Raw genomic sequence first — 21240 nt, 5'->3', positions numbered from 1 at the left:
GGGGTTGTCTGCTCTGTCCTTACAGATAGTCCTCGCGGTGTGACATCCATCACGGAGTATGCAGCAAGCCTTGAATTCAAGCTGTAATATGTCAGGGATATGCACAATCGACAAAAAGCCATCAGCGTTGCTAGTTCCGTGGATTGCTGGCTGTGCTTTTTAGGTGTGTGAAAGTCTTATTTGCTGAACCAGTAGAATGATACCCTTATATTCTTATAAATCGGTGACTATCTTATCAACAACTGCTTGACTTTCATAATCTGGGTCTTTGGTTTCTTTTCCTGTGTACAGCCTGTACATATTGAAGCTATTGTATGTTCTCCAAGAGCAAGGTCACGACAGTTACACTTCTTAATGGAAAGATGGCAGTGCTTCTGCTTTTGATTATCTTATTGTTGAGCTATTCAGATAGGCATTTTGAAAATACGCTTCATACAGTTAAACTGCCAATATGTTTTCCTTTCCCAGTAAACTAATTATCTTTGTATTGTGTAAAGTTTGAATGAGGATATGCTTTTTTCCCTTGGCAGTCTGTATTTTTGTCATCAAGTTTGTTTTACAAGTATTTGTTTTCTCTCATGTAGAGACTAAAAACCATAGAGTAATCAAATCTGAATTCACTTGTGATTCATATTTGTGTCTTAATCTCATCTCCAACAAAGCAAAGTGTACACTTGTAATCTTTTTTACTGCCATTTCATTTGACTTTCAGTTTTACTCACCAGGTGGGGATCTTACTTTTTCATTTAAAACTTCTCCAATCCTGCTGTTTGTTGGCAGACTAGTTAGCTGCTCCTTGTAGGCTGTTAGTGACCCCAAGGTGAGTTTGTGACCCCCACCATCGACTGGTAGCTTGATATGAAGAGGATCCACAGCGCTCTGTGCTGCGTCTCTGGTTGAGGAGTCTGGTGGTGAAGGCAGGTTCGTACCACGGTCTTTTAGTTGAGTTCCTTCCAACAAAGACCAGCTGCTTGGGCACGTTACTTCAGACCTGTGCCAGCCTCTGCTCTGAAGCTGATAAATCCTTGGCGTAGCTTATCTGAAAAGGAAACAGGTTTTGAAGCTGTGCAGCCAGCGCTTCTTGTGCTGTGGTCATCTGCTGGAGTGATGATGAGTTGGAAGTGCTGGGTATTTTGGTGGCTGTGGCTCATTAGGAACCTATTTTCCTAATATTTGATCTGAAATGTCTTGGTGAATAGAGGTTTCAAGTGAGATGTCTGCACAATGGTTGCCCTCTTCACTTAAAAGCTCTCAAGGTTTGCTTTATTCACATAGGGAAAGACCCTAGCACTTCTACACCACTCAAGCTTTCTCTTCTAGATAGGACATTCCTTTACAGTGAGCAAACAGGATGTGGTTAGGTTGGAGGGAAAACACTACTCCTTCCTCCCTGCCTGCCCCTCACAGCCCCCCAGAAGAGGCTGAAGTTGAAACTTAAACTTCAGTAAGTACTCATACCTTGTTCTTGTACATGCCTCATACTTCAACCCTGTCATGCAAGAACTTGTGACTTTTTCAGGCCATTATCTTAGTTGGATTGGGCTATTTAGTTCTATCCTCATATAGGGTATCCTGTCCATAGGCTTAAGCTAGAAATTCATCATTTTCTGAACTGCCCCATTTTTTGGTAGTGTGTGTGAGGCACAGTTGTTCCCTAGATCTGATGGATGACTCTCTGCTATCACCCCAGGGACTGTTACAGAAATTACATCAGCTCTTTATCTGTATAATAGTGAATAATTGGGTTTTAGCTGTGTTCTGCCAACTCTACTGCAGTCATCTCACTGCAGCCGTTCTGCTTACTGTCCTCAAAAATAAGAAGTGAAGGGAATGAAGCCACCTCAGGTTTGTGTTCTGTCCCAAATTCAGTGGATGCACTCGGGCAGGATGTAGTCAAAGTGCAGCAAATACGGTGATGTGAAAAGACACTGACATTGGCTTCACCTAGTTGTTGAACCACGTTTCTGATCTTCAGTTAACTAACGGGTAAATACCTGTTTCCTATGCAATGTAATTAGTATTTTTTAGGTGTTAAAATGCATCTCCTATCTTAGACTACTTATTTTGCTTTTAAGTGTCATGTCTCCAACAACACTCTTCTTAGTCTTTATTTTGAGGTAAGCTTTCTGTGAAGGCGTTTGTTCAGTTTCTTAAAACATGCTGCTATTACTTCACATTGCAAAGCTACAAAATTATTGGTCCTCAAATTTTTACATTATTTTGAAATTAATGTTATTTAACACAATTCCAGACTACTTTGAGATTTCACCTAGATTTGCCAAATGGGATATATTACGATATATAAACTGTGCCACGCTTCAGCCTATGGAAAACAGTTAGATGGGATGTGTAAAATCTTTATTTTACTGATTTCTTCCCCAAAGAGCTTTCTGAAGTAGAGATTAAATTTTGAGACTTTTAATATAATTTGGGATATGGCAGAATAACTGAACAGAAGAGAATAAAAGATCTAAAACACATGGTGTTTTACCAAAGTAGAAGCAGGTGAAAGCAGTTAAAAATGAAGCAATTTCTTAAACTTTAAAAATAGTTTGTATTAAAGACAGGCGGTTCTGGACAATAAAAATTGGCCACCAATATATTGGTACATATGTGATTTTTTTGGGGGTACAGAGGAGTTCATAAATCACAGAACACAACTGAAAATGTATTTGGGCTTGAATTCATAAGAGATACTTGAGGTCTGAAATAAATATACGGAATAAGGATTCTTTCAGCTTTCCTAACAGTTAACATCTGACTGAAGCAAGAGTCCTGGGGTGATTTACTGCAAGTTCATCGAAAACTGAGGCTGCGATGTAGAACAGCTAAAGATTAGCTCAGTAACACATACGAGGATATAAAATTAAATGTGATCTCGATGGTTGATAAGTATTTGTCTGAGAACAACTGAAAAAGGCAATTCTTAGTGGTTAGAATAACCAGGACAGTTTACTTATGAGTTGTTTTAAAAAAAAACACTAATGCCTAAAATAAACAAATTTGGCTAACCAGAATTTTAGCTTTAAATAAACCTTTAGTTTTTCCAGAATCAATGTGTGACATAAGCAATCTTTGCCTTTTCTATAGATGTTATTTTTATTTTTAAATACATCAGTGTTCATTAGCAGTTGGCTGGAGATGCTATAGTATCAAAGTTCCTGCCCGCGCTGTTTCAACAAAAATGATGCTTTTAGTCCATACCTCCAAAGGTGAGTAAGAGATGGCATGAGGTTAAAAAAAAAAAAACAACAAACAAACAAACACCTAAAAACCTCTAAAAATAAATTAAAAAAAAATCCAAACGGTAGGCATCTCATCTTGAAATATAAATAGAAAAGGGAAGATCCTTGCAAGAAGTGTTTCTTTTAGCAACAGAAAATCCTGGTTGTCCCCATCATACCTCTATTCATAGAAATAAGGATGAACTGAATGCTGGAAAGTAATTTACACAACCTTCCTACCCCAAGGAGGGATGAAGTTTATTTAGAAAGAAGCCTCAGCTGGTTTGAACGTACCTTGGAGACATTAGGTGAGGATTTTTCTGTACTTTCTGCTTTATGGTTAAAAAATGATGTGCTTTTCTCTGTGGTGAACAGGTAGTTTCAGCAGTATGGAGTGAAGGCTGGTGGTCTCGTGGGGCATTTTGCAGCCTTTGGACTGGATTACTGCAGGGATGGTGTAGAGGTGGCTTCACGCCCCTGGACAGGTGCGGCTGGCAAAGGTGTTCGTTGAAACTCCCGTCTCCCCATCCTGAACCAGAACACAATTGGTTTTAGACACAAAGACTACAATTTGAACTGAAAAATGAAATCTGTCTTGGTTTTACATGGATATTTCTGTTTAGCTGTTTCCATCTTAATGATTCAGCTGGAATGGAAATGATGGCAACCTGCCACCCTTAGTTTTCCACGCTGACTGGAAATGCACGTATTGAATTCCTTTTTAAATAGGAAGACTTCTAAATGAGAGGTGACAATGTGGAACCCTGTCTACATTCCCTGTAACCTTAAAAAAATGTGATTTACTGTAGTGAGGCTGTACTTCTCACTTCGGTTTCTAGGAGGGATAGCTGAATGTTTGTTAAGATGTACCCTTCTTGACTACCACAGTAGACAAAGTCTCGTTAGCATGAAGACCAACTCCAAACTAGTGGCTTCTGAAGAGTCCTGTTAATTGGTGTAGCTGGAGTTGGGTACTTAAAAGCTTAATACCCCTTATAATGGCATTTCTTTATGCAAATATTCAATATCTGGTTCTTTTAAAACTTATGAGGTGTTGCAGGATCTTTGAAGGATTCAAAATTATGTCTGTCCGTGCTGGTGGGGTGCTGGTTTTGTAGTTTTGACTTGGAGAAAGAGTAGACTTTAAGCCCATTTTTATTTAAAAGACTGCCTTGCGGTTACTTTTCCCCATCAGAGTTGCTGTGAACAAAGCACGTAACCTTGGCCTCACTTTTTCCTTTTCACAGCTCTTTTGGGAGGCTTTAATGAGGCTTAGTACTCTAGAAACTTTCACGTGGAGTCTACAGTGTAAAATAATACCAATGTTGACACTTCGCTTTACCACTCTTGTAGCTGTGATTTCGTCCTTTCCCAGCCCTGTTCGCGTGGGCAGTTTACAAGGAAATTAGTGTCTTCCTTGTAGGTTTGCTCTAATCTGTTCTGATCCTTGAGTGCAAGCTTTGATTTGTCAGTCTCACTTCAGTTTCTTACAAGTAGATGTCTTTGGTCACATAGATCAGCAGAACTCTAAGCCTTGACCTCTTCTTTGGGTTTGCTTACCCACTGCCCATCAACAAAGCCTCTCTATGTGTAAATAGACTGAAATTAATTTGCTCTGTACTTCAAAAACTCGTCAATTCTTGTCCTTAGAACTGCTCAACAGCTAGCAGAATCCAGTGTTACACAGAAGACTTCAGTGCTAAGAATAATAACCAATTTGAATATTAGGAGCCTTTGATGGAGAGGAGAAGGAGAGCTCTTCATTGAAGAGCTGTTCGTAGCCAGCTCCCTTCTGACTTCTGTGCCCGTCTTTCTAGGACCAGGTTTAAGTGGAAGTGTTCTTTATCCAGCTGCTCAGGTCTACTTAGGGAGTGTGACAGCAATTTATAGGGGATGGGTTGAAGTAAAGCAGTTGATATTGACTTGCAGGCATGAAGATTCCAGGTGGAGACGAGCTCCTAATTATCCTTGGGAATCTCCCAAGTGGGGGGGAGAGGGTAAGGTGGAAGCAGGTCAGTTGCCATCTCTGTCACAAGCTCTGCTAAAAATGAATTAGAACTAAAAATGCCTTGTAACTGCCTCTGTGAATTTATTTTTTTGCTGGCTCCCAGGGTAAATGAGAACCAAAAGCTCTCCTTGAGAATCTGGGAAAACTTTGGGTCTTGGACACATCAGTGTTAGTATAAGCCTCGAGTGTGCTTTGTGGCTGTAAGCATAACGTTCTAGTTCACCGTGGAAGAAACTGTTCTGTCATTCTTGTACTTGTGATACCACAATAAAACTTTTGTCCAAAGCAACGTGCCATGAAAGGGGAGGTGAGCTATGTGTCTAAAAATGTAATGCATGTGTGTTTTGCAATTTATTATGGATTTGCCTCCGTTCCTGCAGCGTGGTGCAGCTGGGTAGCGCTGGTCATCTGACTTGTATCCCAGTGAGTCCTGTAAAACAGCACACGACTCAAAGGAATTAATAAAAACATTACATTTGTCACTCCTTTAGCATTAAATAAGCAAAACGTGAAACTTCCAGAATAAATGTAAGCTTTTAAGATTGAGAATCCTCTTTGTTTTATCTTAGATCTTAAAAGCATGTATTGACCATCTGGCTAAATTCAGTCTTGTGTGCAGTTCAGATCACTCTTACTTTGTGTTCTCCACCTTCTGAATTCAGAGTAAGACTTTTTTTTTTTAATTTGACAACTGTGCTAAAGATTTTCAGTCCCAAAGCTGCCTGTCCACGCTCCTGCCAGCTTGTTCCTTTTATCACTTTATGCTTTTCCCCAGCACAGGGTCTTACTGCTGACATGTCCGGTGTCTGAAGTGGAGCAAGAATAGCCCTGAGTGCAGTGGAAACAGCTACAGAGACAACTCCAAATTGGTCCCAAATTGGCCTAACCTGTTATAAGTTACTAAATGTTGTGCTTTTATTTCTTGCATCAAGTTAATGTTCTTGAACTACGATCATCTTTATGAGCTACTGTTAAAAGTTACTGTTCAGCTGACATGTGGCAGTAATGTGCTCTTTAGATACAGATACAGAATATTTACTGTAAACTCAGTTTGTATCAGGGCTATGTTTTGTGAAGTCTGTGCACTAGTGAAAGGTAGTATTCCATAGTCACAAGATAAACGTTAACCTATTTTTACAAGAATTCACAAGAGTGAACTCCGAAGAGCAGAAACTGTTTTGTTCATAACTTCTGCCTGTGCTTGCATGATGGCTTTGCCAGGAAAGAATGAGAGGGTCACAGAATAGCTGAAGCAGGAAGGGACCTCTGGGGATCTTGTTCCCAGCCTTTCTGCTCAGAGCAGTTTCCTTGGGACCATGTGCATTCAGTTTTGAATAAGCCCAAGGACGGAGACTATGGAGCCTGTCCTGGCAGCCTCTTGCAGTGTTTCATCATCCTCACAGTATGTTTTCTCTTAGATTCAACTGGGGAGGCTTACACAGATCCTTCCAAGAAGCTATTTGAGTTGACGCAAGTTTTTCTGGGCTCTTTGTTTCTCACCAAGAGTGATCAAGACTTGCATGAGGCATTCAAGGAAGGCCGAAGACACCACAGTCATCTTTGTGCCCCTTTGCTGGACTCTCTCCAGTATGCCCACGTCTGTCTGCTGTTGGGAGCCCAGGACTGGACCCCGCACTCCAGACGTGGCCTCACCAGCACTGAGTAGAGGGGAGGGATCACCTCCCTGCTGATGCTCTTCCTGATGCAGCCCAAGATGCTGGTGGATCTCTCTGCCACAAGGGCCCATTGCTGGCTGCTGTTCAACTGGGTGTCCACCAGGCTTTCCAGTTGGTCAGTTCCAGCCTGTGCTGGTGCCTAGGCTTGTTCTGCAGAACTTGGCATTTCCCCTTCCTGAGCTCCACAGGATTGTCGTCCGCCCATTTCTCCATCTGTCAGTCACTCTTCCCAATTCTCTATCAGCTGCAGACGTGCTGAGGGTGCTTCCTTGTCCCATCATCTGGGTCACTAATGAAGGTATTTAACAGGATTGACCCCTGTATTAGCCGCTGCGTTTTACTTGTCTGGTGACTGGCCTTCAACTGGACCCGTGCTGCTGGCCACAACCCTTTCAGCCTGGCAGCAGAGCCAGCTGTCAGTCTGTCTCGCTGCTTCCTTATGTAGCCTGTACTTTATCGCTTTGCCTGGGATGAGGACATGTCAAAAACATCACTGAAATAGAGGAAAAGCAACACCCGCTGCTCTCCCCTAACCCACTGAGTCAGGTTGGTTATTTACCCTTTGTGAATTTGTGGTGACTGCTCCCAGATTTCTTGTTCATAGCATGATTGGAAGTGGCATAGGGGAATTGATTCCATCACCTTCCCAGGGCTCAGGGTGAGCTTCCTGGACTGTCCTTCTTGAAGATGGGAGTGACATCTTTCTTCTGAACCTCTTCTATCACCTTTCAGAAGATGATTGAGAAGGGCCTTAGGACAGAAGGAGGAAAAATGCATCTTCTGTGCCAGGGGATGATCTCTGTCAACTTCAGAAACCCCTTTAAACTGACAACTTACCCAACTGCTTGGTAACTGCTCTCAGACAGTCTGTTCTGGTGATTACACAACAGATATTTGTGGCTTGGTTTTTGTTCTTTCCAGTAAATACATCACACTTATTCTCATCTTAGGTATGTTCTGTTTTAAAGGAGCTTAATGATTTCCTTCCCACCCCACTCAAACGCAGCAGCAGGAATGGAACCCAGGAAGGTAGATGTTGAAGGGGAACGGGCAGGCAGATGCCATTCTGCATTTTATTGAGTGTTTTGTGATTATAAAGCTACTAAAAGGGTCAGTTTCAACTGTAATTTTTGAGCATGCATAACTAAAACCTCACACAGCATGCCAAAGGAAGAGATTTAGCTTGCAGTCATGCTTTTCTAAGAAGCAGGCAAAAACAATTTCATGTAGGGAGCCAAGAGTTAAAGTTGTATTCAGTTATGCTCAGTGAAGCACTATGTAAAATGTCGTGGTTCCTCTCCCTTAAGTTTATTGCTTGTGACCAGCCCTAATGGGCAAGCAAGATAACACACAAAGAAAGGAACATCAAAGTTGGTAATATTTTTCTGTATGTCATAAATGTGCATATGCAAAGACATCCACTGACGTTTTTCGAGACTTTCATGTAGCTTACTTACTATGTTATAAAAGCTGACATGAGGATGTATGTAGTTTAGATTCTTTCAAGATTAATTAATGGAAGTTAGAAATGTGAATATTAACAAAAAGGAGAAGAAAAAACACACTAAGACCAACCTGATAAACAGAAAGCTCAAAAAAAAGCTCCAAAAGCTCAATCTTCGCCATTTCAGCTGTCAGAGATGGTAGCGAGCACCGTGAAAGAGTTTTATCCTCTTTTCTCTACTGGATATATCAAAGGGCTCTGTGTCTAATAATAGAATACATGGTTCCCATTGCTAGTGGCTTAATGAAATACTATCTTATACCGAAACAGGGCTTGTGTTCCTAATGGCGCTTTTATTGTCAAGCTTGAGTGAGTTTTATGCCGTTAATTGTAAAGGTATCCTTTAAATCTAAATCTTCCTCCATTTGGGTAAGTGTAATTGTAGAGACTGAAACGAATTCCTTTTGATTTGTATTTTACACTTAGGATAACGCGCGGTGGAATTGTTGTAGCATGTGGTCATTTCAAAAGGTTTTGTTTTCTTGCATGGGGAACCAGCTGGATTTATAGATCTATTAAGCAAGGTGAGCTAGATGTATGCTGTTCAAGGTGATTTTTATATTCCTCAACTTAAAGTGACCTAGTGAGTTTGAAAGTAGCATAAAACTTGAAGCTGACATCTTAATATTTGATCTGCTGCGATCGTGACCTGTTAACCTTTAGCTTTAATGGTGCTATATAATTCTCCTTAAATGCTGCAAATGTACTCTACTGTGGGGCTGCAGTAAAGATTTTCTATTTGATTGATGTTAAAATACACTTTGCGTAATCACCCCTCTGGAGTGTGTGTTGTTTCTAGTAGATATCGATCTCCTGTGTTTGTTATCTTAAATTTGAGAGGGACTTTGCTTTCTGATGTAATGTGGGTTTAGTGCAGATAATATCCTCAGCATCTTGATTAGGGGCTGCAGAACGTAGGGTTCTTTAGGAAGACAAAAGTTGGTTTCATGGTGTAGCTCCCATAAACATTAAGTTACAGATCCTACTGAAGTTACCGGCTTGACCACGGTTGACCTCAGCCTCTGGTGGTAAGGAAGAGTCAAAAGACAGTCCTCAGAAAGGTAGTTTACAAGTATTAAAAGTTTGAACGGCTTCACTTAAGCAAATATTCCGTGCACATAAAATTGTTTCAGTAGAGAATGTCAAAGATGCTTTAGGGGCTACAGTGGTGGGTCTCTGGTTTCCTGCAGCAGTTGAGACTGGAATAAGTTGTGGCTCTTCCTATAAACTGTTAGCTACACTTAGATACTAAGAGCCATGGTTTATTATAATAGAACAGAATTAAACATTAGGAATCTGTTTGCATGGGTTGTGTGAGCTATGAGGCTGTAATTGTATTGAGCCTCGGCTGCATGTGTGAAGCTTGTTGGAAAGGTTTTCACAACAGGATGGGGAGGAAGGTTGCTGGGGCAGATGTCCGAGGGAGCTGAAGGGTTTTACGTGAGGTTTAAGTGGGACGGAGAGCACACGAAGATGGAAAATGGTTTGTACCATGTAATTGTTCTTTTGGTGTGTTGGTAAATGGGCCTGCAAGGGTCTGTAAAGAGATTTGTACTCTTTCAATCACAAAATAACAACTTAATCAAAAGAGAACGCCTTTCTTAAAAGGATTTTATTAGGAAGCAAGCTAACCAAATGCAAAAGGCTGAATACAAAGGAGTACGGTGGAATTTGATATTATGCTGCGTGCTTCTTAAAACACGCTTCATTTAGTGAGAGAAATGTTGCAGCACTGGCAGGGTCATAAAGCATCTTCTAAAAACCTGAAATACTTTAGAAAACGCAATTCGTTAGCTGAATTTTGACATCAATTTTTAAAAGGCTGACTGGAGTTGCAGAGGGCTCCTGATAACTTCCTCTGGAGGGGGTTCCTGGGCAATGGAAGTACTTTAAATCTTTACCTTTCCAGTTGTGGAGTCTGTCTCTTTTTTGAGTTCATTTAAACATCTGAATAACTTCACCTTTAATGCTTTTTTTCCCCATCAGATTTCCTTTATATCCAAAAGGAGGGGAGAAGCTTCAGTTTGAATATGGAGTATATCTTCTCAACAAAAATATAGCACAGGTTGGTACACTAAGATTTTATTATTAATATCTACCATCTGCTTAGTGTCAGTGTGGCAAGTGTGCATCTGCTGTCTGGTGATGCTGTTTGCCATGGAGAACAATGGTGAACTATTTGGAGGTGTTCTCCAAATCACAAGTTTCACTTGCCTTGTTGCTTTGTGCTAAGACCTTCTCCTGTGCTGCTTTGAGAAGGGCTTGCCAGCTAACAATTAAATTTTCCTTTTCAAATAGTAAATACTGTGAGCATACATGCCCTATTTGGAAAATTGTGAATATTTTCTGTTATTGTCATTACACTCAATTCATCTCATTCTCATTACTGTGTCATTTAATTTTGCTTTATTATTAACTGCCCTTCTACCTCTATACTTACTTGATAAGAAAAGTCTTGCCAATGTATAACTCTTAAATTTTTAAAAGTCCTCTAATCATCCTCGTTCTTATGTGTTTTAAAAATCATCCTTTGCTTTGGCAAATGAATGAGATTTTTTTTCTTAACTTTTACAAGTTTACAGACTTTTATTCAAGAAGCACTAATACCTGCTGCCCACACATTTGGTATGGAATTCAGAAAATGGCCAAAAAGCTGGTCTCAGAGGGACCTGTAGAGGCTGTTCAGGCTGTTGCCCAACCCTAGGGCAGGGTCAGCTGCTCTGATTGGTTTGACAGTTTTATTCGTGAAAAATCCATTGCGGTTTTTTATACTTAATTTCTGGTTGTTTTTTTTTTCCTTCCCAGTTCTCCTTTCCATCACTTCTTTCCTGTTCTGCCCCTGAATTAGAGAAATGTTTTTGGGCTGTATCATTTGGTTTGTTTTTTAAGCTTGGGTTGCATTTACCATTTTCCAGACTTCTGGTATTTTGCCCGTGCTTAGTGTATTTTGGAAGATAACCTCCAATGGCTCTGAAATTACTTAAAGGCTAAAATGTCTTAAGTTGAAGTTAATCAAGTCGTGCTAATCTTGGAAATTCACTTAACCAAGCTGTTAATATAACTTAGACTGTGGCTCTTTGTTGCTGGCATTAATAATGGCAGCCAGCTGTTCACACTTGACTTTCATGGGGGAAGACTAGAGCAAAAGAAGGGATTAAATACTCCCTTTCCTCCAAACGATTTGATAGCTTTTCTCCATTAGTACCAAGTCAGTGCTGTCCTTAATCTATACTTGTGTAAATACATCAGTTCGTTCTGTCGCTTGCGAGTTGTGATGCTGCTTGCTTTGCTTTTCAGCCTCTTCTGGCTTTTGCCCTTGTGATTCTGTGAGTTTGCTGTTCAGTTGTATCATGCAAGTACTGATTTATTTCTTAATTAAAATTACAAACTATTCATCGAGCCCAAGCTGGTAGTCTGTTTCCTGCAGTCTGGGTTAGTTGGCACTTGTACCTGTAGTCTCTCTTCTCTTTTTTAAAACAGAACTGTCACCGTGTCACTTCATCTGTTTTTTTTCTTTTTGACTCGTCTCCTCAGAGATGTTACCACTGACCGACAGAGGTCAGTCATTCTGGTTTTGTCCTTTTCCTATTTCCAAAGGACTGTGAACTGTTGAACTCATGGTCACTCATTCCTGTTGCCTTCCAAGTCCTTGCAGTTGATTTCCAAAATCATTGGCATGTTTTTAAACTCATAAAAGTAAATGACTTTATTTAAGTACGTATTTGTATTTTAAAACTTTCCAAGCTTGCATGGGGTCACTGGTGCTGGTACAAGCTATAGTGGCCAAACTATTTGAAGTGGTTTGTACAACACCAGTGGTTCACATGTTACGGGTTGAGAATGTATGCCATTGAATATAAAAACATAATAAAAGTAAATCAGAATTTGTTGGGGGGGGGGATTCTACTACTTGTTTAATCAGGAAAGTGTTACTGAAGTCCACATAAATTGTTGTAGTCACCTTTGCTTTGATATTCTTGGTCAAACATTGCAGTTTTTATACTTCTGCCAAGAGGGCATTGTGGAAGCAGTGTGAAAAATCCGGCGTAGCAGATGGATACCGTGGAAATATATCACAAAAGTTCTGTGCTCAGGGGCTGACTTGATCTGGAACCTGAGATTGTTTGAATCCTTTGTGTTCCTTTGGAGGCTGGAATGTAATAGTTTTAGAATATCTTAAGGCTGCTTTGAGAAAAGCTTCCAGATAGGCTTAGTTCAAGTGAGCGTGAAAAGAATACGTGTAAAAAGATTGTTTGGATGGACAGTGAGAGCTGGTCTCTAGACCATCACAGCCTGTGAGGGAATCCTTTTAAGGCCCCAAAGCGTTGGCCTCATTTCAGGGAATCAGTCCTGCAAGCAAAGTTGCTCTGTCGTGATTTAGCCTGGATTGGATGCTTGACTCCATCTGACTGCTGGGTGAGGATCAGAGGAAGATGGGAGCAATGCCGCCAGCTCTAGCAGAGTTAAGGGAAGAGCTCAGGTCTCCATTGCCTTACTTGAATGCATCATGAAAGTCTTGATCACTGAGGGTGAGAAGCAAAAAGCCCAGAAAAATTTGAATCAACTTAAATAGCTTCTTGAAAGGATTTGCGTAAGCTTCCCCAGTTTCACAGAAGTTTTCTTGTTTTTTTTTTTTTTTTCTTTCACCTGGAGTTCTTGGGGCAAGGAGAAATGTGAGTGGGGAAGAAGTGCGACTGGGTTGATATTAACTAAAATTACTGAAATCAAAACTCTTCTAGAGATAAAGTGGTACTGTTTTGTAAAACAGCAGGATAATAACAATGAAAACCACATCTTGCACTCGGGAGAATTCAGCTGGAATTAGAAGCAGCTCGGTGCTAGCTCGATAGAGCAGTTATTTGGAGAAACTTGCTTTGCTGTTACATTCCGAAGTCAAAACAATGTGTGTTAATTCCGAGAGTTCATAATAACTTCCATCTGTACGTGAGCACAAATTGTTTCAATCCCCGTATTTTCTATTCGTAATATCGAAGCCCTCATGATGTTCAGAGTAGCTTGTTATGTTGGATAATATTAGGTAAGACCATAAATTTCCAGTCGCGCTTTCAGCTCTTTGACTGTAACGAACATACAAGCGTGATATTTTTAAAGGGAAATTAATGACTTGTGCAATAATATGGACAAAAAAAAAATCGCTGTCATTCCAGGGTGTTGTCAGAGGTGAAGCAGAATATGGTTGCTAAAAATGGCAGTGAATTGTTTGGCTCTTGTAAGCGTTAGGTATTGGGAGATACTGACAGGTAGCTGGCCCCACAAACTCGTTAGCTGCTCAGTTATGGATGCGTGTGGAGTATCAGAGGAAGGTGAAAATTTAACAGGAAAATGGAATGAACTCTTGCATAGGTGTTCACACGGTGAAAACCTCCCTTTCGAGTGGATAAATATCAAGAAGTCACCGAAGAGTTGAGTATTTCTGCTCAAGCTGAGCACAGCACACAGCATGGGTAAGGAAACATCTCCAGGGCAGTGTTCTCATCTCTCCAAACGTGGTGCGTGTCTCACAGCTCATCTTTATCATGGACACGGTGGCCATGATAAGTTGAGCTGTCACAAGTCCTTGAGCAGTGTAGGTCTTGGTGCTCCAGGCCTTTTGCTCTCAGCTCCTTAAATTTTTTTATAACCTTCAAGTGTGGGGTGTAAGTACAGCGTCTGAATCTCAAATCATGTGTCTGCAGAAAGAAAGAAGCTTTCCTGCTGCTTGCTGGCTTTTTTGCTGTCTCCCTCCTGCATTCCCAGAGTCTTAACAGCTCGGGCCTGCCTTTGATGTAGGTTCTTCATTGCATATGAAGAGATGACCTTACTAACCATGACTTCAGTGACCATCCCTCTTGAGGTGAGTCCTTAATGAGCACACACAATGTCCTTGCTGGAGGAAGCATGGCCCTAAGTTGTATATGAGTTGACGTTACATGTCGTCTTTCCTCCTGTATTTGGCTATTTCTAACCCATACGTATACAACATATAGCCATTGAAGAGAGCATGAGTCTGCCATCTTGTTCATGAAACTACCAATTCCTTTGGGTATTCACAAGGTTGTCTCTTGCATGATATGTGCCAGTCATGCTATTCCTTATCCAGTTGCAAGATTGCTTGGAGAGGAAATAATTACTTTATAGCTATAGAGCTAGATTCTTCTGGTCCCAGCCAGAAGGGGATTTACTGCAGCTATTTCATGTCAAGAGGTCAATGAATTCATTTGCAGCTCTGCATACGAAATGATTTGGTATTCCAGTGAATCTCTAAAGGGGATAGAAGTTGATTATCTGCTAGATTTCTTATTTGGAGTCTCAGCCCAACTTCCCTATAGAATCACAGAATGGTTTGGGTTGGAAGGGACATAAAAGATCATCCAGTTCCAACCCCCTGCCACAGGCAGGGATGCCACCCAGTAGATCAGGTTGGCCAAGGCCACATCCAGCCTGGCCTTAAACACCTCCAGGGATGGGGCATCCACAGCTTCTCTGGGTAACTGGTGCCAGTGCCTCACTGCCCTTTGAGTGAAGAATTTCCTCCTAATCTCTAACCTAAATCTCCCTTCTTTTAGTTTAAGACCATTCCCCCTTGTTCTATCTTTATCTGCCTGAGCAAAAAGTTGCTCTCCATCTTTTTATAAGCCCCCTTTGAGTATTGAAAAGCTACAGTGAAGTCTCCCTGGAGTCTTCTCTTCTCCAGGCTGAACATCCCCAGTTCTCTCGGCCTGTCTTCATAGCAGAGGAGCTCCAGCCCTCTGATCGACCTCGTGGCCTCCCCTGGACCCTCTCTAAGAGCCCCACATCCTTCTCGTGCTGGGTTCCCCAGCCCATCTGGCTTTAGCGGACAAGACCTTGGAACGACGGTGTTCTGTCCTTGCATCAGCTACTGGCTGTTGAAAGGAGGCTCACAAAACAAACAGTTTTTGGACTCTCTTACAACTCTTTGTTTCCCTAGGGCTAAGTGGAGGAGTGAATGTGTCTAGCCTTACCCTGGTTCATCACTGGGGTTTGTCAGAGAGACTCTGCAGTTGGTGGCAGTCAGAACAAACCTTCCCAGCCATCACCTCCAGGTCTTGTGGAGTCATCTTGGTTTGTACTGCGTGAGTGTTTTTCTGATCATGTTGGATACGTGTTCAGGATCGTCTCACAAGGCAAGGCTTCTCTTCAGATCCAGCCTTGATTTGTTTTGTCTGACAAGGGTTGAGTGATGTTAGTCTGATATTCCTATCCACATTGGCATGGTTTGTTCAACCCTGGCCAGCAAATAGTTCTGCTTTCATCTGACAGTCATTAGCAACAGATGAACTTTGCTATTTGACAGGAAAAAATCACTCGAACAATCTTCTGTCAGTTCTCCCAAGGAAGCTTGTTTATTTTCACATCGCTGCACTAGAGATCCATGCAAAGAACTTTGTCTAGCCCTCCTTTCGCGTGTCCAGAGTCGCTGCGTCCACATGGTGGCAGGCAACATTTACATGCTTTATAGAGATGTTGCTCAGCTATTGTTGCTCTCCTGGGAATGCTGCTTGTTGTTCCTGTAGCTTGTCTAATGCACGAGGTAAGTAACCTTCCCAGAAGCATGGAAGAAAAGCAAAATTCTTCTTAATGTTTGTGGTAAAACTGGTATCTTTCTATTAGCTGCATGAAATAAAAGTCGAATACTTATGTGCTAGGGCAATATGTAAGAAACTGCTCTGAAAATGAGCTCTTAAACATGAAATGAGGCAAGATGTCCAGCTCCTGGCTCTGTTAGGCTATCTACCATGTGAGAAAATCAACTTTATAATAGAACCTATTAAACTTTTCCATGGGAAGTTGAACGGCAGAAATGTTAGGAGTAGAAATTTGTTTTGGCAATAAACACTACCGAGCAGAAGTGTCTTAAAGAGTTCTGTGGGTATCGGTGTAGATGCAGTGGTTATGACCCTTAGAGCGTAGGATACTGTGACTTGCACACTACATCTTTTATGAGGCCCCTAAACTAGGATCATAAAACGTACAGTTCAGAAAGAATGCACTGTCTGAATTTGTGGCCAATTTAACTGCACAGGGAAAAGTGTTGTTGAAAGAGCACAGGTTGAAGCCAGAGCCGAGTCCTCATCTCGCGAAGTGCCAAGCATTCATTTTAATGTTAAGAGGAAGGGACTGCACCTGAAAAACCACAAAGTACCTTCTCCAGCTGCACAGAGCCAAAAGCTTTTAGGAGAGGTTTCATTCCTGAAAGTCTCCGAGGGCAGCAGCGGGCTGATACCTAGCCAGATCATTTAGAATTGGGGAATTTACATATGTTTTTTTTTGCAAGCTTGTTGGAAGGCTTCCTTTTTTTCCTTTCCTATCTCCCATGCCAAGATAAAATAGGTTGAAATGAGGCTGGATTAGCTGTAACAGCAGTCACCCTTTCATTCAGATGAAAGCCTGCCTATCCTTGCCCGGAGGCAATCTGCGGTGATCAGCGAAGGCTCGCCGAGGAGCGGACCTTGGCTCCCAGCTCGTACTGACCGCAGCACCTGCAGCAGGAGCCTGGGCAACGTGGTTGGGTAGGAGGATATTGCTGGCACCACCTGCTGTGCCTGGAGCCACTTCTCCAAAATAATTTTGGGGCCACATGCCGGCAGGCACGCTCTGGGTGTTAGATCACTCGTGTTCTGCGTAGCTGTCGTCGTCTCTGCACGTTAGCTCTTTGGCCTGCTAAGTAAGGATCAAAAAAATAAGTGATTAAAATAGAACCAAGATTCAGTAATCAAAAGGCAAATGGGCTCCTGATAGAGTTAAGCTGACATGCACACATACGATTGCCAACTTAAACTGCTTTGTAGTTCATGTAAGCGTTGCTTTTTGAAATTGAAAGAGATAGGAGAGCGGGAAGTCTGTTATCAAGCCATGGCACAACGTATTAGTGTAGGAAAAAGATGTGGTATATAATATTTCCTAACGAGTAGGGTGCGTGCTCTGGAGACAGAGCTTGACTTTCAGATATAAAGCATTAGCACCTGTGGAATTCAGACCTCGTTTGTGCTCCTGTCCCTTCCTTCAGGAGCCTTCTCACTTTCTGCTGTGCTGCCATCTCTCCGTGGAAGGAAAACGTGCTAGGACACATACAGCCACTGGCTTGTCCTTTCCTGAAACCCAGCTTGCTTAATGAGTAAGAATTACTTTCACCTGTCACAAGCAAGCAAGTGACAAGTTGTGACTTCTTTTTCGCTGAGCTTCTGTTGTTGTTTTCATTTCTCCATCCACCCACGTCCTTTGTTCTTCTGTTGTTCTGTGCCCCGTGGGGCAGGGTCTGCCTCATACTTCTGGATAGGATTTGGCACATCAGGGCACAAATCCTGTTTTGAAAGCTGCGGCTATGACAGCTGCTTAATCACCCATAAATGCCTTTCAGGCTTGTTATGTACCGTGGTTGAAACTTTGAGCAAGTCATTTTCTGACAAAAGGAATAAAAGTGTCTGATATATATTGGCTCGTTGAGTTTTTGATCAGTCCAGAACGCTTAGAAATACAGAGCTTGAAAGTATTTATTTTTCAAGGGACTTGACGTACTAAAGGGAACATAAGCACCTTTCTTTGGCCTGGTGCCTAATTCACATAAACATTTCTCAATATTGTGTAAATAGTAATAATAAAAGCTGTTTCAGTTTGCTAAATATAAGCTGTTAGTTGTTCTTGAGAAGGTTGTTGCTTAATAGATTTTGATTTAGTGACCCTGGCTTTAGCTTTTAAGTTCAAATATTCTCTATCATATATGAAATTATTTCCAGTATTGGTGTGGCTTAGTGTTTTTTGGTGTTTGCTGAAGGATGGCATTGTGCTGAAAGCAAAACAGTCTTACCCAGGTTAAGCTGTTGATGTTATACTCCATGAATGAGAAGTCTTTCCACTTTATTCCAAATCTGATATTATTTTTCAGAAGTCAGTCTCTTTTGCCTGCTAAAAGTAGAGTAATGGATGCCTGGGAAGACACTCAGCTGAGGTGATGAAACATGGGGCAGGGAGCTGAGAATCCCCAAATTCTCTGCTTGGTCTCTGGTACGGGCTTTTATCACTTGCTCTTTAAATAATGCTTTCTAGAAGCAAGAGTGTTTTTGCTTTGAAGCAACAGGTTTCAGAAGGAACAAATCTGGATCAATGCTGTAGAAAAACTGCCAAGAAACTCAGTTTCACCTGTTTTATGTTGAAGGAGTGAGTAGGACCACATGCAGATTTCCCAAAAACGTGCTTGGAAACTGTTGCATGGCTCTGAACCCTCATCAAGTGAGGAAACCTGGTTGGTGGCAGAGGCGTTCACAGGCATGTGCAGATGCTCGGCCACCCCCTGGCTTCTGGAGTAGCCCTGGTGAGGCCACGCAGCCTCTCGGCTTCTGTTACAGTCGCTCTGATTTCCAGCCTGATGAGGTGGGTCAGTTCACTGTACTTACCTATGCACTCACAAAACTACTACACTTTTCGTGTCTGTAGGTAAAAAGCAAACTTAAAATGTTCTCGTGCAGTCGGGGAGCTAAAGGTATAAAGCAAATGGTACGTGTAAGACAGAGGTACAGAGCGTTACTTGTCTTTCTCGTGGCTTTTGTACATCTAACCTTTTGTTCTGTGCCTGTTGCAATGATTTTTTTTAAATACAAATATTTAGGCTGAATGAAGTCATAGGAAGTAAGTGTGCCTGTCTCATAATCCAATAAACATCGCTGTGATGCCGAGGTGTTTTAAGTTCTGACCTGAACCTGGAAAGGTTATGCTGCATAGTTTAATCTCATCGAGCTACAGCACAGCAAGTCTACAGCCGAACAGTAAACGTGGTTTTAGTTATTTGAGTGCTTCACTGGGGAAAGGGGGAAGCTTTTCTGAGGCTAGTAACTCCTCTATCTTCTAAATTGCTTTTTTTTAATGTCCTTTCTGTAAAATGGTCCTGGTATATGAGAGGCACCTTTATGGGCAAGGGGGCCCACCTATGTTATTTTTATAACAAGCCCCCTAACCACCAAATTTTACAGGAATAGTTTACTGATGTAAGAGGCTGTTTCCCTCAGCCTGTCTCTGACAGTGGTTTCCAATATCCTTACTGGGACACCAGACTGGAACCACGAAGGCTAACGTTTGAGACCTCTCTGGAGAGGTATTGTGTTTACTGTCAGGAAGGGCTTCACTAATATGAGCAAGAGTCCTGGAGGAAACGCAGCTTTTGGCTCATCGAGATGTTTAGTTCTGCAGTGTGTTGTGCATGTACTCAAACACGTACTCCGATTTCCTTGTTTTCTTGTGGTCTATCTCCAATAAACACTCTTGCTGTGAAACCAGAATCCAGTGTTAAATATCGCCTATTATCAGACTTCGGTTTTAAAAATTTGAAGAAAACTTGTAAATTTCTGGTGGGATTTTACAGCTTGCTGAGCATTAACATTCAGGCTGCTGCTGCTTGCAGATAATGGTTAGGCTTTGTGTTTTTGTGGATGCGAGATGAAGAAGCAACTTAATGCAATTCTAAGGTAAATCAGAAGGTAGAAGGGAAGTAGATCTGTTATCAGTAGAGAATATTTCCCTTGTCACTGTTGAATCACTTCTGTACTTGCATTTCATGGCTGAATTTCCACTGCCTTTCAGATGGACGTGGATTAAAATCCTCTGGGGCGAGAAGGGAGGAAGATTGTTTATGGGATAGCAAGAACCAGTGGTGAGGAAAAAGTTACCGTATGAACTCGATGTAGTTTGTGAGAACTGAATGAATTAGAGCTCCATGCTAACCCAACGTGCGCAGACACTTAGCCATAACATCGTTTCCCAAATGTAGCATTCACCCTCTTGGAGCAGTGACCTTGCAGCATCTTGACTCTCAGATGTCACTGCTACAGACCAAAGTAAAAGAAGAGGTGAATATCTTCTTCCTAGAAGCCTCTCCCTTTTCAATGGGATGGGATCAGCCTGTTTTAGACCGAACACGTTATAAAAATAAGTGTGATCGTAAGCAGCCTTTGAAGGGACAGCATAAAACAGTTGTTATCCCATTGCTGCTTTGATTCCTGTTTGTGTGCTTTATTTGTTATTGCTAAATGTGATGGGAGTCCTTGAAGACAGTTTTCCTGAAGGCTTTTCAAATGCATGCTGGGTCAGCCTGAGCAATTTTGTGTGCTCAGTGGATTAATGGAGGTACATGGATTTTCAAAGTGGCTGATGTCACTTATTTCTTCCGTTAGTTTAGTACTCTTAGAAGAATTGCAAAATTAACATCTGCTTTTCGAGGTGGACCTCTGAACAGCATTGAAATCCACTTGGGAGAGGAAGGCAGGTGTTGGCATATCAATGTACGAGTCAGCATTACTGTAAAAACAGCTCTGTATCTGAGCACTTCTCGTTTTGGATGAGGACTGTCACTTCTATGGCAGTCTCTGTTCCTTCCAAAAGTGAGGTTGACAAGAACTTGAAGATTTGTTGTAATCTCGGTACTTGCTGTATTGCTTTCTTTCCTCTCCTACTTCCTAAGAAGCTTGGGGGAGTAAATCGTTAGATTTACTTCCAATCTTGATAGATATTAATACGCTGCCAGTCTTTTAAATATGAAAAGTCAAAATGAATTTTAAATTTTTAATTTTGAGATAGGCTGTCTAAGGAGCTAATTGATACCATGATGTGTTTCACTAATGTTGCAGCTTCGGGGTTCTGCAGTAAACCTCCAGAGGGGGGAACAACCAGCTAGACTTAATGAAACAAAGGAGAGCAACACGTTAAGAGTGCAAATAATCTCAAATTTTATAATTTCCCCCCAAAGGTATAAACACACACAACTGTTTATATAGCAGCAGGCATTATTTCACTGATCCCCCAAGGTTGTTTATATAGCAA

At 41.5% G+C, this 21240-nt stretch overlaps 1 protein-coding gene across 2 annotated transcripts in view; it reads left to right on the top strand.

Annotated features, from left to right (window-relative positions):
- UVRAG (UV radiation resistance associated) overlaps positions 1 to 21240 on the top strand; it is a 93888-nt gene that overhangs the window by 54095 nt on the left and 18553 nt on the right. For both annotated transcript variants that reach the window (XM_066990017.1, XM_066990018.1), the window contains exon 13: positions 10399 to 10477. In XM_066990017.1, coding sequence (XP_066846118.1) covers positions 10399 to 10477 — 79 coding nt within the window. The remainder of the gene's footprint in view (positions 1 to 10398; positions 10478 to 21240) is intronic.

The sequence above is a fragment of the Anser cygnoides genome, chromosome 1, assembly GCF_040182565.1.
Source record: "Anser cygnoides isolate HZ-2024a breed goose chromosome 1, Taihu_goose_T2T_genome, whole genome shotgun sequence".
NCBI lineage: Eukaryota > Metazoa > Chordata > Aves > Anseriformes > Anatidae > Anser > Anser cygnoides.
This window is presented reverse-complemented; position numbering and strand designations above follow the sequence as displayed.